Source organism: Pavona decussata, unplaced genomic scaffold, assembly GCF_977016875.1.
Source record: "Pavona decussata unplaced genomic scaffold, jaPavDecu1.1 SCAFFOLD_64, whole genome shotgun sequence".
In the NCBI taxonomy this organism is placed as follows: Eukaryota; Metazoa; Cnidaria; class Anthozoa; order Scleractinia; family Agariciidae; genus Pavona; species Pavona decussata.
The window spans coordinates 1,785,373-1,796,865 of NW_028145484.1; the positions used below are offsets into that span (position 1 = coordinate 1,785,373).

The 11,493-nt window shown below is 37.6% G+C and overlaps 1 protein-coding gene across 1 annotated transcript in view; it reads right to left on the reverse strand.

The window, feature by feature from the left end:
- Positions 1–11,411, reverse strand: part of LOC146478368 (ATP-dependent RNA helicase TDRD9-like) — a 31,883-nt gene extending 20,472 nt beyond the window's left edge. The window contains exons 1-18 of the mRNA XM_085111905.1: positions 11,135–11,411; positions 9,758–10,023; positions 8,156–8,457; positions 7,802–7,882; positions 6,738–6,893; positions 6,398–6,507; positions 6,167–6,213; positions 5,652–5,709; positions 5,269–5,353; positions 4,611–4,668; positions 3,933–4,037; positions 3,578–3,675; positions 2,837–2,968; positions 2,187–2,352; positions 1,880–1,943; positions 1,707–1,770; positions 1,531–1,569; positions 964–1,017 (exon numbers count right to left, since the gene is read on the reverse strand). Coding sequence (XP_084968031.1) covers positions 964–1,017; positions 1,531–1,569; positions 1,707–1,770; positions 1,880–1,943; positions 2,187–2,352; positions 2,837–2,968; positions 3,578–3,675; positions 3,933–4,037; positions 4,611–4,668; positions 5,269–5,353; positions 5,652–5,709; positions 6,167–6,213; positions 6,398–6,507; positions 6,738–6,893; positions 7,802–7,882; positions 8,156–8,457; positions 9,758–10,023; positions 11,135–11,301 — 2,052 coding nt within the window. The 5' untranslated portion in view covers positions 11,302–11,411. The remainder of the gene's footprint in view (positions 1–963; positions 1,018–1,530; positions 1,570–1,706; positions 1,771–1,879; positions 1,944–2,186; positions 2,353–2,836; positions 2,969–3,577; positions 3,676–3,932; positions 4,038–4,610; positions 4,669–5,268; positions 5,354–5,651; positions 5,710–6,166; positions 6,214–6,397; positions 6,508–6,737; positions 6,894–7,801; positions 7,883–8,155; positions 8,458–9,757; positions 10,024–11,134) is intronic.
- Positions 11,412–11,493: the final 82 nt, after the last annotated feature.

The window sequence follows — 11,493 nt, forward strand, 5'->3', positions numbered from 1 at the left end:
TGAAAGCACACTTGCCCATTGTTGTGAATCTTTTACCGTGAAACAATCCGACCAGGGGCACCCACGCAAACAACGAAGCACTCGAAGGCGAAGCACATGCTTTTCGCAGAAAGAGGGAATAGTACAAAACATTTCATTGAATCTTAGCATTGCAGATATTGAACCAATCAGTGCATTGATTATAGCCAAGAACAGGAATAATTAATAGGTGTGAGCGGGGCGCTTGATGGACGTTCGGAGAGGTGTAATGATCACTTTTATTTGTTTTTTTGTTTGTTTTACTATTGTGTGTTGCTACTGCAATTTTAAACTGTTCTGCCAGTAGCATATATTTTCATATCAGGCACTTGAGAATCTAGGTTGGATGAAAATAGCTACATATTTCAAGGACTTTCCAGTACTAACTGCAATTTTCAAGGACTTTTAAGGCCTTGAATTTTTATTTTCAAATTCAAGGACTTTCAAGGCGCATGCGAACCCGGAGTATATCATCCATTCAACAAAATATGGCCAAAGAAATGAGATGTCACGTTTTAAGCATGACAGATGATGTTCATAGCCCAATTAAGCTAATCCTGGGTTAATGTGAACTTTTGATTTGAGTATACATCTAATCCATGAGGATTCATCCAAAAGATTTTTTTGTCCCTTAATTTTGCCTTTAGTTAGACTCTTCTTTATCATTAACTTAAAATGAGCCTTTAAAATCATTTTTAATGAGTGAGATGAAAACCTCTGTTAACTTTTAATTGTGGATTAGCGTTAATCGGCTTTCGAACAACCGAACCCAGAAGGTCATAGGTTTGACTCCTGTTGGGATAACTCAGATTTTCTTTTGCGAGTATGCCAGTGTCACTGACTGTAAACAAATTCATCCTGATCAACATACATGTATGAGTACCAACTCTATACTTTAAGCTTAAGCATATTTAGTTACATGTACAACAAGAGGATTTATTTTACCTCTCTGATACGACCTGGCTGAATCATGTTATCCTGACACCAGTTGTGTTCTCCCTGTATAAAATAATACAAATCAAATTCTCATTAACTTTCTCAAAAGGGGCCAGAAATAGTGATGCACTAAAATAATAGTCTGCATTGAGATTCATACTAGTAAAAATTTGTTGCTTCTGGATAAAATGACCCTACAATCATGAAGATTGCCCGTTAAATATCAAGGTTCCTTCACAGGTATTCAGTTGAAACAGGTGTTACGGGTAACAGTCATGTAAAGTTCTTGCTTCTGGTATGAAACGAAAGCCCTGCACATGGTAGCCTCCCACGCAGACGTCCTTCGGGGTTTGCCATGCGTTTCCTCCCTGTGGCAAACCTCTAAGGACATCTGCATGGGAAGCTATGCACATGGCTGCAGCTTAAAGTATAATTAATCCAGTTTCAATTCTTTAAGCGTGAATTAACTGGGATGAAGTATTTTATTGCTGAAACCTGCCACGGATGCTACTGCATTGCAGGGCCATACATAATTGACAGTTATTTCATAAAGTACATTGTAAATGTTTGACTAACCCTAGGGAATCCTTTTCTTCTTTTCAGCATGTTCCACTCCTATAAAATAACAAAGTAACATAGAGGTCAATTAACTACCTTTAAGAAGTACATGTATTCATTCGCCATCCATGTGGACTGGCTATTCAACCACAGAGCCAACATGAAAATTACTAATAAAATAAATATAATAATACCTTGTAGGCATTAAGCACTGTGATGCAGTCACTGTATGACCAGTTACTCCATGCCATCTTCTTGCTGTACAAGAAGAGAAAACAATAACAAAAAAATGAGCGGCAAATGAATTAAACTTGGTATTTATGAATAAACCTTCAAAGTTAATACATGTAAAAACACCCTTGTGTACCTGTAAGAATCAAACTCCTTCCTGTAGGGGTTTGCAAAAAATGACTGCAAAGACAGAGCTGCACCTGAGAAAAATACAAATGTCACATGAAATTTATGCTTAATTACAAATAGTTCCTTTAAAAATACCTACAAGTACAGTATAAATGATTACAGGTCAAGTTCAGGGTTGAAAGGATCATGGGGTATCAAGTTAGAGTGAATAGAGTTGTATGTGTAAAGGCCAAGAGGTCAAAGAGCGAGTGGGCTGAGGGATTTACATTTTTCTTTTCATTTCACTTGGAAGTTCATTTTTTGAAGACACTTACTGATAACAAGACATTCCTCAAGACAACCAAACACATAACTCAACACCAGTAGTTTTCCAAGATGGACATCGATAGGCAACTGCCCCATCACTTTGCCGATAAACGTCAGCTCTCCATTACAAGGATTGATCGTGCCGTTCTTCATGTAAATGGTCAGAGCTCCAACCTACAATTATAATAAAAATTAATGCATGTACACGTACACTTTATCTTCAAAAACTCATTAACAATTCATAAGCACACTGAGCTATCAAATGGTTGATAAAACATCATGTGCAGTGGTTTTAAAACCCGATAAAACCTCCTCCTTATTAGAATGCGGTGTTTAACGTTTTAATCCTATGCATATTTCCAACATTCACAAAAGCATCATTGTTATGAACTCTCTTGACACACGCTTTTCCAGGAATGTTTTTGTAGCCGTTCAAAAAACTCGCAGCATGTGTTTTATTGGGTCTAAGACCACTTGGCTGCGCCTCGTGGTTTTAAATCCCAATAAAACACTGCTCCTCGTGTTTTAAACATTTCATAACTTTTGAATCACAAAAGGTATGGGAGGTATTTCATGTTGAGTTTGGAAATCATCCCAACATCTTTGGTCAGGATGGTAGCTTTCAAAACTACAGGACTCCAGCATCAGCTCTAGTTACCTGTTTCAAAAGGAGGACAGTTCGTTCAATATCATCTGTGTCAGGAGGCTGTAATGCCAGTCTCAGTATGGCTTTGGGAGGACCAATATCAAACAACTTCACTTTTAATACCAGGTGCTCAAGTGGGCATCGCTGCAAAAGGAAACAATATTATCAGTAATGTTCTCTAAAATGAATGAAGATGATGTTGTGATGCAGCAGGAGCGAGCTCAAAAAAAAAACACTTGCAGTGTTTGGTATTTATAATGGGCAAATAAAACAAAACAAAAAATTAAAACAAAACAAAAATCATAGCCAATATAAAAAATTCAAAATTTGAACAAACATAAAAGCAGGTTTCAAGAAGGTTGACAAAACTGATCTGGCCAATTAGTATCAACTTAAGTTACAGACTGAACAATTTAACCATGCATGCAAGTCATGCTCATGTACCAACAATAGTACATGACTTAATTTTGATAATGAGCAGACACATTCTGGCAATTACAGTACCGGACAGAAGAAACCAAACAGAAAACGCTGCACTGAACGCATTCTTGAAGCGTACCGCTTTGCATTCCCTTAGCGTTCCAGTAACGCGTTCCCTGTTAGGTTACTTCTGTCCGGTACTGTAGCAGAATATAACAAACACCAAGATGGTTGGCTGAAGCTACATTAAACACACACACAAGTTTTCTTCTGTGTCTGTCCTTAACAATTAGGCAAGAATTACTACAAGGCAAACAGCATCACTCTACAGACCTGAATTTCAGGAATCCCAAATGCTGGGATAAATGATTCATAAAACTCTCTGGTCACCATTCTGAAGCAAGTTCCAGCAGACACACGGCCAGCACGACCTAAAAGAGGTGTAAAAGAAATCTTAAAAGATGGCAAAAAATTATTTATTTCATTCATTTTGGACTATTTCTGGTCATTCTTTAGGCATGACAAAATGCATGTGCATGCATAATTGCCAATGATAATTAATTTTTTAGATATTATAGATATAACTACCTTATACTGAGGCTTAAAGAATTGAAGTGAAATAACCATAGGCCGTCCAAATTGTTTAGACTTTCTGATATCCTACAACAACAGAACACAAACAACACACCTTTGCGCTGAGTACTGCTGGCTTTGGATGACCATTGTATCCTTAAACTCTGATAATTTGTTTCCGCATCACAGACCAGGCATTTCACCAGGCAAAAATCAACCACTACAAAAATAAAGACATGAAAATGCAAAGTTAACAAACACATTTCCCAATTTCATTTACAAAAAAAACAGTACAATCAAATTAAAATACATTTCTTGAATGCCATAATCCACTAGCTGTCCATGGCGCTTTACCAAAGAAATTTACACAGAATAAAATTCTAAAAATTACAAATCAAATGCATCCTTAAACAGCTAAGACTTACAGTCAACCCAGGTCACGCATGAACGATATTTTTGAAATTTGAGCGGAGTTTTGAAATTTACATGTCAGGTTTGAAAATCACCAATGGGATTTCAGAGTTCCCGTATAAATTTCCCTAGCTTATTGACAGTATAAAGCTATGAATTTTTCTTTACACTGCAAAATTGAACATTTCAAGAATACAAGTACAACATAACATTCTGAACCACTTTGGAACTGTTGTTACAAATTCTGCTGTGGATTGTTACAATTTGCTCTTTTTCAGCTGAAATTCAAACAATCCTTGAAGTGCAAAACTGCTGCCAAGTAAATCTGGGGCTTAATAAAAGGCCTTTGAACCAATACAATTCACTGCAAGTCATATTGTACCATATTTAATGTCTGGAACAGTGATGGAACTTTCTGCAATGTTTGTTGACAAGATGACCTGCAAAAACCAAGAAAAAAAGATGATGTCCACTTAATAACATATTTGCTGGAAAACCTCTTCCACTCAATTTGAAGTGGACAAAACTCAGACCCTAGATATGAAAAGATTTGGGTAAGGCCTTAACTGTCACATGTACATCCAAAAACACCAGGGCCCAGTTGCTTGAAGCATGGTTAGCGCTAACCCGGGTTAAATACCATGACAACCTATAGGTTTTAATATCTCTTAACCAATGGTTAGCGCTAACCATGCTTCGAGCAACTCAGCCCTGCTGGCCTTCAGATTTGACAAAAATTAATTTCAAAAACGTTATTATTTATAGAAAGAAATACTGATGAATTTCTCAAAGTAACTTCTCCCATCCACGTTCCAAAAAATAATATTAAATGTTTAATAACAAATGGAATGGTCACCGTGGTAAATTGATTGATCTATATTTATTGATTGATGGAGATCAATCGATGAACTGATGAGTAAATAAACAAACAACAACAATAACATAGTAAAAACTTGAATAATTTCTGTTGACAAATTTTTGTGTTATGCATAATTTGCTCAGGGAGAGCTGCTGAAAATCAGTTACGAAGGTTACTCTACCTTTCTAAATCCCTCTTGAGGTTTCTTGAAAACATCTGCTTGCTCGATAGTGGTGATTTTGGAATGCAAAGGAAGGATCAATAACCTGCATTTAATGAAAACAAAGATAATGCATCACTACTAACATACACTGTATGTAGGTGTGGAGAGCAAGGTAAATTGAATACAATGCAAATGTACTTTACCTTAATTTATCACTACTTAGCTTAATGTTTATTCGTCTTTAAAGGGGTCCTCCAATTACAAAACTACAGAAAATTCAACTTACATGTAAGAAGTAGGCTGACAAACAGTATTTAATTTTTATGTTCAGTAACAGGCATTCAGCCTTTGTGTTACGATGTCACTCGGGTGGTACAGTGGAAGATTGTGAAAGAACTTACCTGCGATCATTGCACATATCTTCTAGTAACTGATCCATCTGTTTGATTTCAAATTCACCTGATGACAAGCATTATTGTCAAAATTTACAAACTGTTAATAAACAGGCAGTGTTCTGAAAGCCATGACTTACAGTGTACTTACATGCCATATAGTAATGTCATCTGCCACAACACGAATACTTTGATACACATGGTTTGTATATAGCTTTAGCAAAACAAATGCAAGGGCTTAGTACATGTATTAAGGGAGCTTTCCTGGAAAAAAATTGTTGATTTTTACCAAAGGCCTAGTATATTCTACACACCTACAGTGCAGCAGCTGTACCCAGAAGTCTGTAATTTTGTTCTGTTCAACAATGTCCATCTAAAGTCGGCATCAATGTTTTTTGTGTCTCAAGGGGCACTCCAGTATTGACATGTATGGGCACAAAGTCCACTTGGCAAAAGCTCTAACCAATTCAAAAATTAAGGACTTGATTCCATAAACATGTATACAAGTATAATTATGCACTAACCGGGAAGAAACACGAGGACTGTTCCACGATGTACTGGCTGTCCTCGCCTGTTAAGGGAACAACAAGAATAATAAAGTTCCCAAAAATCATGTGACGGTAGACAATACAGTGTATGTCATTACTGAATGTGTAGTTCCAGTGTTATCATGAATCAAACTGCATGCAGCAGCAAAGAGAATATCACAGTTTGTTTTTACTCTCACAAAGCTGTGTAGTTTCCCATGCTCTTACCTTATAGCTTCGGTTTGTTCTCTCTCGTCCAGATGACGAATGAGCTGGCCCACAAGTTCATATCCAACTTTATCAATTCCTGGTTCCTCGGGAATAATATCCGGGATCCTCTGCAGGTGAAATCAGATAATTTATCCTTTTTTTCAATTTCTGTTAATTCACACTTTGGCAGCAGCCAAAACTCTTTAATGTATCATGTAGACCAATGGAATGTGTCATGGATAAAAGTACAAGACAGACTGATGTCCTGACAATTTTGTAATTCATGTCTGATTAAACTAAAGAAGTGAGGACAAGTGCCCTGATAAGCACAAAAACCTATTTCCAGCACTGTACTTACTCCAATATCTTTTAGATCCTCAAGATAGCATTCCACTACAGGAAAGGACTTGCCATCTACAGTGACAACAGGAGCCCCCTCTACCCTACCCCTGACAGGTACAGCAAAATACATGGAGAACAAGTCACTTTCAATGGTGGCTGACATCAGGACAACCTATGAGAAAAAAATCGTGTAAACATCAAAAAGATGAAGGTAATTAACTTGGCTCCTGACAGCCCACCCCAGTGGTGCTTGTAGCATTTTTTTCTTTTTTAATTCACCTCAAATTTACCTTAAAGAGTCTCATAAAGGTTTAGGTGCATTTGATCATATGCACATGTTAATTTGTGCCATACAAATATTAATTATTATTGTTATAGGGCAAAGATTACAAAAAAGGGAACCTGGTATAACTAGTACATCTCTTCAGTGATTTTTTGATGTTTCAGGAAATTTATTCCAAGAAAATGAAAGATATGTTTTCTCTTGGTAAAAAGATAACAAATGACAAACAACCTTTGCTTCACAGTCTCACAGGTGTGGTTAAAAGATAAGGCCGGGACTGGACTGTTCTGAAACTTAAGGCACTTTCACAGATAAAGCGGCACCCTGCGTCCAATGCCTTGCAGATTTAATTACCCCTAGTGGTATAGCGTAAACATTTATTTTAATATTACATGTAATTAATATTGTAGGGCACCAAAAATTGTATTGTAGGTTGAGGCTGTGTAATTTATTGTTAGTAATAACTACGTGTAGTATTAGATAGGTAAGTTATGTAAACCGTTAGTATTGTAAACAGTGTTATTTCGTAGCGTCCATGTAAGTGTAAATTTTTATTTTAATATTAATAAATATTGTAGGGCACCAAGAATTGTATTGTTTCTGTTAGCAGATTTAGGCTGGCAGTGTAACGTACTGTAATAACGATGTGCGGTACTAGATAGGTAAGTTATACCAATCGTTAGTATTGTAAACAATGTTATTTTGTAGTGTCTGTGTTCTTGAAATCAACTGTATTTATGACGGGAAAAAAAAGATAAAGTCGCACCCCCAGTTTGTAATGAACATTAATTTTTTACCTTGACATGCCTAGAGTTTGTTCTGAGCAATTTTTTCACCACCAGGAGACAGAAGTCTGTGCTTTGGTCACGCTCATGGACCTAAAAAAAAGGAGACTTTTGATATATATTACACAATCATACTGTCAATCACATTGGCCAGCTTTTTCCAATTATTACAATCCATGTCATCTGTGGCCAGACACTTTTAAATTGTGTTAGTGTACTGCTGTTATAATAATGTTAAAAAAAGCTGGATTCCCTTAAGGTTAGTGAAAGTGTGACTTTTCACTTTTGAGTTTTATGTGTACTACATTAAAAGTCACTGACAAAGCCCCTTTAGCGAAGATTAAAAGAAAAAGAATCTTCCCTCACCTCATCCAGAACAACATGAGTAAACTGGTTCATATTCTTGGAATGGATCAACTTGTTTAGCAACACATCAGTAGTGACATATGTCAAACGTGTGTCCTCGCTAATGCACTTGTCTCTTCCAATCTGATAGCCTACCAAGCTGCCCTGAGTCCACCCTCTTTCTTGGCAAACCCGCTTGGAAATGCTCATTGCCGCAATACGTCTGGGCTGGGTTACAATGATGTTACAATAGCGCTGGTCTTTGGCATACTCATCCAGTATGTACTGAGGAACTTGAGTGGTTTTACCACTGCCGGTTGCTCCTGAGTTTTAGAAAAGGGAACACGTTTCACGCAACAAGCTAATAAATGTCCTTACATGTAGATTATAGAGTAGCAGTACAAGATTGTGTCTTTGCTTCTAACATCTTGTGAATTTGATAATGATTATACTCTGAGCCTCTTAATCTTCAAGCATCGTGTTATTTTTATTAAAGAAATAACGTTAACAATAATCATTTTATTATTATTTTTATGCATATTTATTTGTACACTGTACATTTCAGTCTGTTCAATAGCTCAGTAGATTACATCTCAACAAGCACACCATCTTAAAGTGCTACTGTGATCAAATTTTTACCTCTTGAATTTTAAGGTTTATCACATAGAATTCTAGGAAAGATTAAAAACGCCGTTTTCAGTTGCAGCAGTGACAAAGTTCATTTTGGCGGCCTCTCAGAAAGGTGAGTTAGTTTTGCGACTTTTTCCCATTAAAAATACATGATTTCACAACATTTGTAAACCTTTTTATAAGAAAATAGATTCCTAAATTGTTTGATTGAAATTAATTTTAAATTGTTTTCATAATTCAGGTTTTAGCGTGTTTATTGAGGGAAAGTTGAACGTTGAGCCTTCAGAATGGAATCCGAACAGCAGGTAAATTTCCCAGTACCAGAGTATTGCTTTGTTTCTGATTTTAAACTTCATTTTAATCTTTTGAAACTAATCAGCGCCAGGTTAGGACCGCTCTAGAAAATGATTTTGCATTATTTCGAATAATTTGTAATAAACACACACACTGTGTGGATTTTATACTCATCATTTTTTCTTCAACTCATGTTTTTATTTACCATCTAAAAATGGATCCCTGGTTACATACAAAGCCATCAGGTATTTGTAACCACTCTGCTAAAAGTGGCAGGTCACGTTTGTTCACGCGGAACTCTGCTCTGACTTTGAATCTGCCATTTCTTCGAGGTTAAATCTTCCATACTCTTCATACGATATTTCTAAGTTCTTTGAAAAGCTGCAGTCATAGAGGAGCACGAATTCTTCGTCAGAAATGATGTCAGCCAAATAGCATCCTGCTAAAAGTTCTCGGGTCTTCTTAAACAAAGTCACAACAGCGAAACCCCCTTGATCTCTGACTGAATCTGTTTGTTGTTACTCGTTTTGGCCACCCCTCGCATAACGCAAATCTTAAGGTTTGTTTTTCCTGCGTAAAGGTGGTGGTCACGACCCATGCCCTCTCGGACATGACCGCGTTCTTCAAGGCCGCTGCGTCCAGTATCTTAAGGTCCCTAATGACAAAAAACACTGCCTGATTTGATATTTTCAAACACACCTTGTATAACTGTGACTGAATTACTCTCAATAGTATCCAAAATCTGCTGGCGATAGGCAGTAATAGGAAGGTCTGGAGAATATGTGTGATCAAAAGAGTAGTTCTCAAAGATATGTGTAGCTTCCTCTTCTCTCAGTGCTGCTGGTATTTCATCAGAACCTCCTAGGGGTGGATTCTTTTCTAGTTGATCCATCTCTTCATAAAGGTCCTCCAGTTTTGGGCCAGTTGAACAGTAACCACCAACATATGCAGGAGAAGGTGGGGGACTGAAAAAAATATGAACAAGTTCAATGACAGCAGACACTTGTTTTTGCTTTGTTTTGGGGAGAGGGGTGGGGGGATTTTGGGAGAGGGGTGGGTGGGAGAAAGACAATCACTGTGGTCACAGTTTAACCTTTCACCTTGGTTAAACACTTTGCAATAGACGAGCTTTGGAACTGGTGCCAAGGAAGCTGGCAGGGTAACCTGTGCCATTCATGGTCAGCATGGAGGTAACCATGGAAAGCTGCAAGTGAACACCCTCCCCCAACCGGACCACGATGGCATTGTCACACTGAAAGATCAGTGGAAAGAATACTTACCTCAACCAATAATCATCTTGGGCCCGATTCACAAAGCCCTTGTAAGTTGAGATGTATCCTAAGTATTGTTCCTTAACAATAGGCTGTTGTTATCCAATAAAAAGTACACACAAAAATTCCTCTCCAAAATCCAAATCCAGCGCTGCCATTTTGCTTAGCACTTACAGCTGTAGTAGCCTGGCTGCCTTTTCAGTTTTTTTTTTTGCTTCCCTGTGGGAACCTAAAACCCATTGGAATTGCACTGAAACGGCCAAAATACATGTATGCCACACAAACAATGACAAGTTATCAATGCAAGAAGGCAAGGTAAGGAATTTTTGTTAGATTTATGTTCTTTATTTTCAACTCCAAAACACATTATGCAGTTCCACATTCATATTAAATTCCTATATAAACCTTTATAATTTACGCCATTGTGCTACTCAACATGATATAAACGCTCCTAGAGCTTGGGCTACCCGTGGGTTAGTTGGGTGGAGTTGATATTGGGGGGGTGGGGGGGGGGGAAGTGGATCAATTTTGGGGGGAGGAGGGTAGGGAAATAAGCGAGGGGTGGTTGACTCAAAAGTAAAAACAAAAAACCAGATTTCAGATCTTCAGAGATTGGCATTTCTGCATTTGGTGAACATATTATACCGTAACTTTGTTTCAGAGATGCATATTTTGTTGGTTAGTTGTCCTCGTTTACTTGTGCAAACTGAAAGTGATCTGGGGTAGGGGTCTATCGTAGGCTTCAGTCGAAAATAAAGTCCTAGCTATCGCATTATTCAGCTCCCAAAAGCAACCATTTCCTCACCTTTGTGGATTATTCTTCTTTGCCAATTTGAACTCTTGGCGGTACGAATTGCTGTTGTCTTGGTCCCAGTGTCGTCCGGTTATTTTCGCGTCTGTCAGTGTGTGGGCTCTAGAAAGCGGCTTGAGACTGAAAAAGTCTTTTATCATATCCAGATTTATGTCTCCCATTTTGCAGGGTGTCTTCCTCTTTCGATAAAATTCGCCAACAACGGAGTTATCGATTCACATCCGGCGCCATTTTGCAATGTTGTCTTCTTCCTTACCAGGATTTTGCCAGCTGAGATTGGGATCCCGGCTGAAACTTGACCAATAAGAGGCACCATACTATTTTGAAGAACCAACCAAAAAGCTTGTTATAAC